Source organism: Trachemys scripta, chromosome 3, assembly GCF_013100865.1.
Source record: "Trachemys scripta elegans isolate TJP31775 chromosome 3, CAS_Tse_1.0, whole genome shotgun sequence".
NCBI lineage: Eukaryota > Metazoa > Chordata > Testudines > Emydidae > Trachemys > Trachemys scripta.
This window is the reverse complement of record NC_048300.1, coordinates 166026117-166039816: the sequence shown is the minus strand read 5'-3', so window position 1 is coordinate 166039816 and position 13700 is coordinate 166026117. Positions and strand designations below refer to the sequence as shown.

At 37.4% G+C, this 13700-nt stretch overlaps 1 protein-coding gene across 1 annotated transcript in view; it reads left to right on the top strand.

Moving 5' to 3' along the window:
* SH3YL1 (SH3 and SYLF domain containing 1) overlaps positions 1 to 13700 on the top strand; it is a 93401-nt gene that overhangs the window by 48352 nt on the left and 31349 nt on the right. The window contains exons 6-8 of the mRNA XM_034766400.1: positions 9680 to 9808; positions 12110 to 12272; positions 13122 to 13194. Coding sequence (XP_034622291.1) covers positions 9680 to 9808; positions 12110 to 12272; positions 13122 to 13194 — 365 coding nt within the window. The remainder of the gene's footprint in view (positions 1 to 9679; positions 9809 to 12109; positions 12273 to 13121; positions 13195 to 13700) is intronic.

Here is a 13700-nt window from a genome sequence, read left to right as displayed (position 1 = left end):
GTTCTTAGTGGAGGGCCCTGAGTTCTATGATTAGATTACCTTGTTGGTCTATCAGACCCCAAGTTTGTTAGCCTTGAGCCAATTTAAGACTCCTCTTTTTCACTCAGTCTTTTGCTTGAGAGAAATGACTGTGGGGAACATTCTAACTTTTATTCTGGTGTGGTCATTTGTTTGGGTTGACCAATTGTTTGACTGTTTTAAAGTCGCCAAAAAAATTCTGTCAAACCCATTTTTTGACAGAAAATTGGGTATTGATTAAATGATTTTTGTGAAAAGTGTCTGCTTTCCACAGATTTTTGATCAAAAAAACAAATAACCATAAACTGAAGAAAAAAATTGGGGCCAAACTAAAAAAACTTTGATTCAGTTGTGCTTTGCTGCCTCATGGAAGTTGTAGTTCTGTTGCATCAAGTCCCCATTCTCCTCTTTGGGCCAGGTTCCACAGCTGAATGTCATTTCTCATAATGTACCACAGCCTTGAGACTCCCATGATGCACCACCCTCAAAGAGGGGCGAGAGTGGTGCATCATGAGAGTTGGAGTCCAGCCAGGGAACCCTACCTATAGAAAAGAATGAGAGTATAAGGCACCTGAACTACAGCTCCCATGAGACACCACTGCAGCATTTCCACATAAAAAAATTTTTGGTTTTCACTCAAATATTTCATGAAAGTCAGTTTTTTCCAGGGGAAAAAAACATTTTCTGACCTTTTTTTTTTTTTTAAACATCTCTACGCAGAAGTTGTATGATACACATTTCAGTATGAAATTAATACATAATACAATGTTCCTGGAGCTGTACTGGCATGAAGTGATGATGCTGATACAAAAAGATTTATTATAGCAAGTCATTGTATACAGTAAGTTGTATTTTTAAAATCAGTTGTATTTTATTTTGCAGTATAAGAATGAAAAGAATTTACCAAAGGGAAAGGATAATAGAGTTTTTTGGGGGATCTTTAAAAGCCTGTTACAGAGCACGTTTTATAATGGAAACAACTATTTTAAGTGTCCTTTTAAACAACATCACATTTTTTATTCCAAATATTGACTGAGACTCTCTTCATACCAGAAGTTAATATGGGGAATATTTTGCCATTTCCTTGTTTATTTACTGGATTTAGCAATTAATATTAATCATAAATATGTCCTGTAGCATGTTAGATTTTCCCCATGGCTAGGTTGTTAAATCAGAATGCAATTCATATTTTGATAACAGATGAGGGTTATGTTTTTTTATGGTTATAAATGTCATACTGTAACGTAACTTAAAGACTAATTTTATATTTTGCCAGCTCCTACCTGTTCATTCACAAACACAAGTCTTGGGGTTGCAGCAGTGGTTGCATACCAAGATCTCATGCAAAACTGAGTTTCTGCATGTAATGTATTCTTTCCTTTACCCGAGGAGCTAGATAGGGTGCCATTCCATCCCGTACTCTTAATATGTATAGGAACACATAGCATTCAATCTCCTACTTATTATTTTACATTGCTTAGAGATGTATTAGGTACCTCGCTGCCCTAGATAGCTTGGATTATTTATGCATATGCTGTGATAAAGGAGCAATAGCACAATGCTCAGGGTTTGGATAGAGGAGAAAAGACTAGGGTCCCAGGAAAAAGCACGTGTGGTTATTTAGGAAAGGCATGTGTACACATGGCTGACTGAATAACTTCGTGTGTAGGTTTAAAAAATATGAATATCAAAGAAATACTTTGCAATAAGAAAAATATCTTGGTACACTGACTTTTTGTGAGCATCTATATTGGAGACCAAAGTGAGACCTGCCTTTGAAGTCCGGCATTACAACTTTTCACTTCTGACATTTAAGAGTAGTGCACTTAATTGCAGTAAAAATTTAGAACTCTTGCTTTGCCCTTGGTTCTGCCATATGCTTAGAATAATTCCATATGTGATATCTGACCACACCCTCTAGTTGGTCATACCCTGGTTTTGGCCAGTTATAGGTTATGGCACTGAATCTGGCAGGGCAGTTTTCTTTAAAAATAAATAAATCTGATACCCTTCTTCTGAACATAATAGCAGAAGTCAGTTTTAAGGATGGATTTCAATGAGGAGGCTTAGTAGACCAGCTCAGGAAAAGCTGTTCCATTTGAGATGACAGCATTAGAAAAATATGAAAATGATTGTGGGAGAAACAAACAGGGCATCAAGACAGAATGTGGAGAGGTAAATAGTGGTGTCCTCCAGGGGTCTGTACTAGGAGTCTGTATTAGGACCAATGCTATTCAACATATTGATAAATGATCTGGAAAAGTGGCAAATTTTGCAAAGTTTCTCAAACTAGTTAAGTCCAAAACAGACTGTCAAGAGTTACAAAGGGACCTTATAAAACTGGGTGACTGGGCAGCAAAATGGCAGATGAAATTTAATGTTGATAAATACAAAGTAATGCGCATTGAAAAACGTAATCCCAACTGTACATACAAAATGATGGGTTCTAGATTACCTGTTCCCACTCAAGAAAGAGATCTTGGAGTCACTGTGGATAGTTCTCTGAAAACATCCACTCAATGTGCAGTGGCAGTAAAAACTAACAAAATGTTAGGAACCACTAAGAAAGAGATAGATAACACTGCTCTACAGCCAAAATGCTTCTGAAATAAATGCAGTCAAACTTTACTAATTCTGGGTCACTGCGAATGAAAATGATGCTTAAAATTGTTGATTGGCTCTAGTTTTCAAGATATGCTATTCGGTCAGTATATACGACCCTTGACTTTGGAATGGCGGAGGATAAGTGAGTTATAAAGGGAAGGGATCTCAATGTAAACCAGAAATGACTAAAATACATCTTTGACTGGATCTATGAATAAATCTATGACTGGGTTTGGACAGTACTTGCTTTTTAGGCAAAACAATGAATGATGCAATCTGAAGCTGGTATTGCGTCATACATGATATGGATTGCATCATGTTATTCCTAGAAGTCATGGATGATGCAATCATAACGAAGCTTACATCACTCTGCTGAACAAATTGCCCTGTATCAGCTCTGGAAATCAGACAGTGTTGTGCTCTGTTATTTGTCAGTGTTTGATTTTGCAAAGGGACACATTTCTGTTTAGCCAAAGTGAGCAGAGATGCCTCGTACTTGTGTGAACAGTGCAGATAACGTCTGCTATGTTTGTGGTGAAGTGACTTTTGCATCACAAGAGTGCAGTATAACCACTATGGTTAAGAAAGCCTATCATCTTTATTTTGGCTACAAAATTGGAGATCAGGACAAGAGGTGGGCCCCACGCATATGCTGCAACACTTGTGCAACAAATCTTCGCCAGTGGTTGAACAGGAAAAGGAAATCTATGCCTTTTGCAGTGCCAATGATTTGGAGAGAGCCAACAGATCATCCCAGCAATTGTTACTTCTGCATGGTGCCTCCAGTTGGGAAAGGTGTGTCAAAGAAGAAAAAGTGGACTGTGCATTATCCAAACATTCCATCAGCTATACGCCCAGTACCCCACGGAGAAGGACTGCCGGTTCCTGATGCATCAGAATCATTCTCACTTGAGTCAGACGAGGAAGAGGATGAAACTTCTGGTCCTGAACCATCAATGTCACAGGACCCACATTTTCTCCCATCCTCCTCCTCTGAACCACACCTCATAACACAAGGTGAACTGAATGACCTTGTCAGGGATTTGGACAGTAAGGCAGAGCTGTTGGGCTCCAGACTACAGCAGTGGAATCTCCTGGCAGGTGAAGTTAGGGTTTCCATGTTCTGGGACCATCAAAAGGATCTTGTCCCATTCTTTTTCATGGAAGGTGATCTTGTAGCCTGCCACAACATCGATGGTGTGATGGCAGCCTTTTGTTTCATAATAAATTTTATTTATATAACCCTTTTGCTGATATTTAAAGTGTTACATAAACAGGGCAGGTGAAATATTATCATGTAAAGCAACCATAAGCACATGAAAAGACCTAGGTTTACAATTTATGGTTAAAACTCTACTATCTACACAATATACATAGACATAAAATGTAAAAACTTAAATATCTTAGAAACAGTAGCCAATCAGTTGTTTTAATTGACATATTTGAATTCAGCACATCAAAATACATAATAAATAGCACATTTTATCTCTGAAGCAGACGACTTCTCAAAAATTGTAGACCAGTGTAATCAGACAAAAATATCATAATGCCTCTATATAAATTGATGGTACGCCCACATCTTGAATACTGCATGCAGATGTCGTCACCTTATCTCAAAAAAGATATATTGGAATTGGAAAAGGTGCAGAGAAGGGCAACAAAAATGTTTAGGGTCATGGAATAGCTTCTGTATGAGCAGAGATTAAAAGGACTAGGATTTTTCAGCTTGGAAAAGAAATGACGAAGGGGGGGATATGATAAACGCATATAAAATCTTGACTGGTGTAGAGAAAGTGAATAAGGAAATGTTATTTACTCCTTCACATAACACAAGAACTAGGGGTCACTAAATGAAATTGGTAGGAGGTTTAAAACAAACCAAAGGAAGTACTTCGTCACACAACATTGTCGAAAAAAAAATAGATAAGTTAATGGAGGATAGGTCCATCAATAGTTGTTAGCCTGGATGGGCAGGGATGCAACACCATGCTCTGAGTGTCTCTAGCCTCTGTTTGCCAGAAGCTGGGAGTGGTTAGCAAGGGTTTTTGTTTTTTTTCTGTGTGTTTCTAAAATGTATTACAGTGTTTCCAAGGGTTCTAACACAAGTCTCATAATATTTTCTGCGGGGTGGGGGGAATCATAAAGTTTCTGCTCCTGGAATCATGTATACATGAGAATTTTGCCCTTCATTTTAAAGACAAAATAGCCCTCATGGTTGCAAAGAAAAGCTTGAAATCATGAACTCTGAGGGCTTAAAAACCAGAAGGCAAATAAAAAGACCCCCAAATCATAACCTGTAAAGTCTCATGATATTTTAAGCTAAATTCATTTGTGGGAAAGCTAGACTTAAATTTTATGATTTTTTAATTCTTTGGATTGGCACTGCTATTATCTGCCCATTTAGTGCCTTGACATAGGCTATATTTGCTTTAGTGGAGAGATTATTTGGAATTACTCTTTTTATTCTGTAACACAAAGGCATCTACAATATACAAATTAAAAAAGTTTAAAATCAGAAATAGGTGAACTAGAATGCCTTGCAATGAATTAGGACCTTTATGTAATAGACATTATTGATCCTTGGTGAAATGACAAAAACAAACAAAAAAACAATGGAATACAATAATACCTGATTACAAACTATACTGGAAAGATAGACTAGGCTGTAGAGATAGGATAGTAGCACTGTTTCTAAAGGATTCCATTTAATTTAGCCAGATGAAAATTCTGAATGGAGAGAACCACCCAGTAGAATGGATACAAATCCCAAAATGAAAGATTGTGTATATTAATAGGGCTATACTACCAGTCTCGGGACCAAGAATGAAATAGAGTGTGCAGAATGTTGAGTAAGATCAATGAGGCAGCCAAAATCTAACAAAAGTATGGTAATGGAGGATTTTCAATGATCCCCATATAAAATGACACAACAGGACAAAGTTGAGAGAAAAATCTGAACGCTTTAGGTAGTTGTTTCTTGAAACAACTACTTCTCGAACATGCAAGAGGAGCAATTTTTGACTTAATCATAAGTAATACACAGGAGCTAATTCAAGAAGTGACATTAGCTGAGCCACTGAGCTATAATGACCATGACAAAATTAGGTTCAGCATCCAAAGTGTGACGTTTCATTCCATATGATTTTTGAAAATATGCTACTGGGTGTGAATACTGTATAATGTAAATGGAATATGCTTCATGCAAAAGATCTGTTGTAAGGAATCATTACAAAGCTTATAATCTACTGAGTGTGGGCATCCAATTTGTATCAATGTATCATTTTTGTATCTGAAACTAGAAATATGAAATATAACTCTGAGGTCCTATTGTAATTATGCAAAGTGTGGGCCATTAATGGTGGTTTGGAATCCTGATGGCTCCCATCAACTAGGACAATTGGTTGTAAATAGCTCTGTTTACTTGCAAGCCTTTCTGTGAGTCAGGCCAGGAAGAATGAAGGTTTGGGGTCTCCCAGGACATGTGACCATGTCACCTGGTACTGCAATCCATCTTAAATCAGGTTCTTTTCCATTTAGAAGGAGGGGTGGGGACTCAGAGAGACAAAAGATTCCCGACTTGTGCCAAAGCTATATAGGGAGTGGAACAGAACAAAGGGGCTGCAATCATGAGAAATCCCCTAGCTATCACCTGAGCTGGAACAAGGATTGTACCAGGGGAAAGGATTGGGCCCAGACTAGAAAGGAGTCTAGTCTGTGAAAGATGCTTATTGGAACATCTTTGAGAGTGAGATTTTATCTGAAATCAGTTTCTTAATGTATTCGACTTAGACTTGCGTGTTTTTGTTTTATTTTGCTTGGTAACTTACTTTGTTCTGTCTGTTGTTACTTGGAACCACTTAAATCCTACTTTTTATAAAATCACTTTTTGCTTATTAATTGACCCAGAGTAAGTAAGTAATTCCTGGGGGAGCAAACAACTGTGCACGTCTCTCTATTAGTGTTATAGAGGGCGGACAATTTATGAGTTTACCCTGTATAAGCTTTATACAGAGTAAAACAGATTTATTTGGGGTTTGAACCCCATTGGGAGTTGGGTATCTGGGTGCTGGAGACAGGAGCACTTCTTAAGCTGTTTTCAGGTAAGCCTGCAGCTTGTAGGGGACATGGTTCAGGCTTGGATCTGTGTTTGCAGCAGGCAAGCATGCCTGGCTGAACAAGACAGGGTACTGAAGTCCCAAGTTGCCAGGGAAAACTGGCTCCGTGGTAGGTCCAGCACATCAGGTGTCAGTCCCAAGGCGGTTTCTCTGACCCAACCTATCACAGGGAGATTGAAATGAAATGAGAATGTTAGTCAAAAAGGCCCTAAACCTAAAAGTAAAGAAAGTCAAGTTCCTAGAGGTGGCATGGATGGTACTAAAAACACAATAAGAGTCTCAGCTTATCTTCACTACAACAGTTAGATCAAGTTTGTTTACCTGAGTTCCTCCTTTCCCTGCTGTTTCACCAACAAAAAGAGCAGTGTAGACATGAGAGGCACTGCATGGACATATATATCCTGGGTATTTACATGTGTAGGGCACTCTGCTCTACCTGCATAAGTCATGCCTCACCATCAACACTGATATTTATACCCGTGCTAGCTGGGTGTTAGTGTCTGTACTTTACATGCCCCCACACTTGTAGACTTGCCTTCTGAAACAACACACTTTAGCTACACAAAATGACTAGATTAGTAGAGGGAATGGACTAACACCTGATGAGTTGTTGTGACTTCAGCTGCTGCATTGCCATTGTGTTACTAGCTTGAGCAGCATGTGAGCTTCAGCCCTCACTCCCTGACAGAGCAGCTAGCTCAAGTTTAAACCACCACCTAACTTGAGCTAGAGATGTTTTTGTGTGGATGAGAGTCATGTTGGGGGGGAAACTTGAGCTATACCCTGAGCTAACTCTAAAGTGAAGACAAGCACTCAGAAGACATGCATGCTGTTGAACTAAAAGACAGTGTAAGGCAAGGAGTTTAAACTAATGTGACTTCATTGCAAGGTTTGAGAATCTCTTCAAACAGAAATCCTTCAAAATCTGGAAATCTGACCCTAGTAAAGTTAATATACAGGAGCATAAATTATAGCAGTCAGTAAATACATGGGGAAATTGGAAGGCCAAAATGGATTTCAAAGAGCAAATAGCTAAAGTTTGTACAAACAAATGAGACTGCAACCCTGTCTCATGCTGACCAATATTATTTTGTCTCCTTGTACTCCTCTGTCCATTTGTTTGTATCCACCTGTTGTCTCTTGTCTTACGCATAGATTGTAAACCTCTTGGGGCAGGGATCTTTTTGTTCTGCTTATACAGGGCCTTGTACAGTGGGGTCCTGGTCCATGACTGGGGCTGCTAAGTGCTACAATAATACAAATAATAAATAATGTAATAAATATTGAAGGAGAAAATCTAAACTACTCATACACATTAACAGAGTTCTGAATTTACTGTATCAATCCAGGAAAGGAACATGGGCATCATTGTTGACAGCTCAGTGAAGACCTCTGCTTAATGTGCAGCTGTGGTCTGAAAAGAAAACAAGATGCTTGGTCGTATGGGGAATGGGATGATGAATAATACAGAGAATATTCTAATGCCATGTCATCTGAAATACTGTTTACCGTACTGATCACCCCAGCTCAAAAAGGATACTACAGAACTAGAGGGGTTCAGAAAAGAGCAACAAGAATGATCAAGGGCATAAAAAGAGCTCTCATAGGAAGAGAGACTTAAAACACTGGTTTGCTTATCTTAGAAAGGAGGTGAATAAGAGGGAACATAGTAGAAGTATATAAAATAATGAATGGTAGAGAGAAGATAGAGCAGGATTTTTTGTTTAACTTGTCTGATTACACAAAAACAAAGGGATATTCAATAAAATTAAAAGGTAAGAAATTCAAAACTGGTAAGTTTTTTCTCATACATTAACATGTAATTAAACTGTGGAAATCATGGCTTTACAAAGTTGTTCAAGTCAAAAACTTAATCCAATTCAAAAAGAATTGGATATTTTTAATGGATATCAAGAATATCCAGAGTCGCCTCATTAATGTTAGCAAATTTTGGGGAAGAGATGTTAAACCTCATGCCTCAGGGCTTAAGTGATTTTTAAATATTAGAGACTCAGTTGAGACCTAATTTGGGGGGCATATTATTCCAGATTTGCCTGTTGCAGGGTTCTTACACCTTCCGCTGAAGCATCTGGTACTGGCCACTGCTGGAGACAGGATACTGGATTAGATGGACCTTGGACCAGAGACAGTATGGCATTCCTATGTATCTATGTACTCCCTTGCAAAGCAAAATTCCTGCTTACTGCTCTGCTTCCCAGCATAGCAAAAGAAAATTGATATCAATGTTGTATGCCAACAGTCTAAAGATCAGTGTTCTAGAAAACTGCAGTTCAAACAATGTATATATGGAAAATAGCTATTTTAGCTTTAAAATAGAAGTAGTATAAGGCATTGAGTTGTCTTACAATATTTTAAAAACACATCAATTTAAATTTATATTGCATTGGCATACTTTTTTTTTTTAAATCTTCAATGGAAATAATAGGATTGATCAGAGGGAAAAGGAACAGATAGACATGAAGTAAAGGCTATTTACAACCTATAGGTAAAAAATACTTAAATTACAGGTGAACATGTGGCTGCAGCTTAAATATGCAAATCTATATTTTTAAAAGGAAAATGGCCATCTTTCTGTACAATTTTATCACATTTCCAAAATGGCTCTTTATTTCATTGTCTAAGTGACTGGATAATTTAATTACTGTTTTATTTCCCTACGCATGGTACTTCTCACCCATAGTGCACTTTTACTTTTTACTCCGTCTCAAAATCCAGATGTGGAAAATAAGCAAGGAATGCATTTGTTCAGTTGTAGCAAAAAAAGAAGCAAAGTAATCGGACAATAAGTAATGCAGATTGTCAGAAATAATTTGATCATCGTGCCAGCGAATTGTAAAATTTAGAATGAGCAATTGTCAATTTCTGTTCATGTTACAATAGCATGTTGATAAGAGCCATGCAAACCTTTTTCTTTTTTGCAGAAATTTAGAAGGTGATGTTGCCGTACGAAGCTCGGCTGCTGTCTATACATACTGCAAATCACGAGGGTTGTTTGCAGGGGTATCTTTAGAAGGAACATGTTTAATTGAAAGGAAAGAAACTAATCGCAAGTAAGTCCGTTTCAAAATCATAGAATCATAGCGTTAGAAGGGATCACAAGGGTCATCTAGTCTAATTGCCTGCCAAGATGGGGGATTTGTTGTGTCTAAATTGTCCAAGACAGATGGCTATGCAGCCTCCTTGTGAAAACCTCCAGTGAAGAAGCTTCCACAACCTCCCGAGGCAGTCTGTTCCATTGTCCTACTGTTCTTACAGTTACAAAATTTTTCCTGAGATTTAATCTATTTTGTTCATGTGTGTTTCTTCCATATTTTGTACTGTATCATCCAATGGGTTACACTGGAATTTTAGTGGGATGGATCTTTAGGAAAATATTCAAAATAAATCTTATAGTGAACTTTGTAGAATTGATATGCTCTGATGTAATACTTTTGGTTGTGTTGTGTTCACAACCAGTGTCCTAATTTATAGACAAATCAGGGTAAGGTAATTCATTGTTCAGATACTTAAAATGTCTACTGTATTTACAGGGTTAATAGAAAGGTGAATATTTGATATATATTGGTATAGTGCAGTGGCGGGTAACCTGCTGCCTGCGAGCCACGTGCGGCCCATCAGAGTAATCTGATTGCGCTGGCCCGCCACTTCCCGCAGCTCCCATTGACCAGGAATGGTGCACCGCGGCCACTGGGAGCTGTGTGGGACTGTGCCTGCCAATGGTCAACATCAGCAAAATGTCTCGCTGCCTGCAATCAGATTACCCTGATGGGCCACAGGTTGCCAACCCCCCCCCCCCCCGCCGGTATAGTGGAACAAATTCTTTCCTTGGAATGATTTCAGTAGAAATTGCAGGTAATTATCCAAAGCAAAATTTGGCCCATGGTATCTCCAAAAGCATTAATGGTGGAATTTGAGTATTAGAATTATATTGTCTCCATATGAACATTTATTCCAATTCACCATGCCAAAAATTTATTTCCGATGTGAGTTATTTATGTCTTTTTTTCATTAAAACAAGTTTTTGAACTTCTGAAGTATTAGATTTGGCAGGGAATGGCAGATATCTGGTTCAATGTCCTTTTAAAAAATAAATTAGGGATTGTGGTTTAGAGCCCAACTAAAGATGTTCAAGAGCTGCTTCTTACTTTTTTGTTTTGGTTTGTTTTGTTTTACCCATAGATATCAAAACTGTCAAAATTGATACACTAAAATGCAAAGAAATGAGGTTTTCCATGCTGTATTCTGAAAGGTTTGACATCTTGTTTGAGTCAGACCACTTGGTTGAAAATTACATTAAAATAAAACCAGTCTGAGTTGGAGACAATTAAAATTTGTAATTGAATATGTCTCCTTTTTCTGAAAATCTCCCATCCTAGTATTGCTGTTTATAAGAGTAAAGGTTTTTAAAAATCCAAAATGTATTGTACCAATTTTAAGCTGAGCAGTAGCAAAGGCATTAATTCATATTTATTAAAAGCTTGGTTTTGACAGGCCCTTATGTGAGTACATGTAGAAGATATGGAAGATTGTACAGCCTAGGCAAGGCCAGAAAGCAAGATGCACACACAGCAGACCATGCTGGTGGGTGGGTCCTAAAGGTTCGTGTACCCTGTGAACTAGGCCACTCAAGGAGTCTAAGTCTGTGAATTAGGCCACTCAGTGAGTAGCTAATTGTATGTGCTTAGAAACAAATAACACATCCACTGAAATATTTATGGCATATTTGTGAAAATGGATACTGTTGAACATTACCAAGAGTCCAGTTTCCCTTCTTGCTCTAATACGAAAGGACTCTTTAAATAAATAAATAAAATCTGTAATCACAATATAGCAAGAGTTTTAGCAAGTTGGTACCACTTGTTTTCTATGGTTACCCAGAGTTATTGTGGTTGATATTAAAAAGGCCACATTAAAAGCCCTTTAAGCTATAACTGTTTCCTGTGAAACCACTGTTCTCTTTTCTTGTTTAATGCCGAATTTCAATGCAGCAGGTGATCCTGCAGCTGACATCTGATAGCATGCACACAAAAAATCCTGATTTTCCATTTTTTGCACACCACCATGCTTTTCTATAGAAAATGAGCTGCAGCAAAATATTGGTGAAAATTAAGCTGAAGTAATAATAAAGGGAAACAAGTCTGTTCCCTGTACTTTATTGTTCTCAATTTATATTGAGCATAGAACAACTTCTGCCATTCCTTCATGAGTAATCAGTTTAAGAAATCAAGTAAATGTTATTTATACAATATGTTAAAATGGCGCAGTACATAGGGAGTCTTTTAAACTGTAGGTTAAACTAGAAGTATAGCTGAGATGATGATTAAAGCAACTGATATAATTTTTTGTGCTAGATTTTATGGTCAAGATATTCGAGCTAGTGCCATTTTATTTGGTGATGTACCTCGTCTTACTCAATCAGAAGATCTGCATGAAATTCTGGATTCCTTTACTGAACAATATGAAAATGAGGAGCAGAAAAACAATGCAAGAAAAGCAGCAAGGGAACAAAGGAAGGTTTGCACACATTTTTTTCCATATTGGCTCTCTCTGTTGCTAAATCCTTTCATCTAAAATTGGATCCAATCCTAATATTGCTGTGCGGATGGCACTCACATTGAAGTCATTGGATATGTTGAGTGCTGACTGATGGAAGGATAGGGTGTCTTTTTTGGGTATACTGTATTCACGCAAGTGCACTGTTCAGTATTGCCATGGGAACCTCCTCCATAGAAGAACATTACTATTACCTTAAGTTTTGCATACTCCAATCTAATTATATAATTCTTCATTACATTGTTTCCAAGAAGGCAACCAGCTTAGAGAGGCATATCTGTATTTGACGCACTAGAATCAGAAAAGTTTATTCAAAATATTCTTTTTAGCTGCAGCTTGATCTTCAAGAAAAATGTTCATTCTTAAGAATATTTAGAACAAATCAGGGTTTTTAGTTGTTTATCTGCTCCTTCTGTTTCCCATCAAAAATTACAACTCTTGGATTGGGCCATCATATTTAATCACTGAAAAGATGCTGAGAATTATGGGACAAGACATTATCAATGTCTAGGCAACATTATCTCTCTAGACGTAACAGCTGATGCTACTGAGAGAGACTACAATATATATAATTTATTTTCCACCTTTGTGTTAAAACATCAAGCAATAACATTTTTCATTTACACATATAACTTTGTGGTGAATTATTATGCGGCTATAGTTTTACAGTTTGAAATGTAATGACATCAAGGGGCAATATCTGATGGGTTCTTCTTAATTTCTTCTGGATTATCCTCAGGCCTTCAGTTATATTAACCTGTACTTGCTAGTGAGGTGTGATTTTGCTATTTTTTAAATTATTTATTTTAGGCTAATGTTCCACCTGTTAAACCATCGTCAAGGCCACAGTCACGTAAGCCACCTGTGTGTGCTGCACCAGCAGGTATGAAAATGTTTTGATAACATAAAATTGTCACTATATGTGAAAGAAGAGTATTAGAAATACTATGAGTATGTTGTTTTTATGCTATTCAATCCCCTTTTCTTGTGTGAGCTGGTAACTTCTCTATAACAGCTTGATTTGTCAAAAAGTGGAAGTATTTTGGGATAGATTCATGAAAGATAATGGGTGACATTTTTATGGTTTTTAACTTCTAATGTAAGTTTATCTAGTCTCTAAATGTTTACTAAACAGACATTACAAAATGGCTGGTTGTATTATTACTACACATTGTAGATGACAGCTGAATATAGAAATTAGTGCCAGTTTTACAGTCATGTATGTAATAGCTCAGAAGGGACATTAAAATTAATTGGGTACATAATGGTCCACTTTGTATGATGGATTTTTTTCCTATTTAAGGGGACTGTTTTCTTGTAAAAATGGCTGACTTTTAGGAGGAAGTTAATCTCTTCTGGTCTGGGCCCAATGGGCTGCCTCTTTTCATC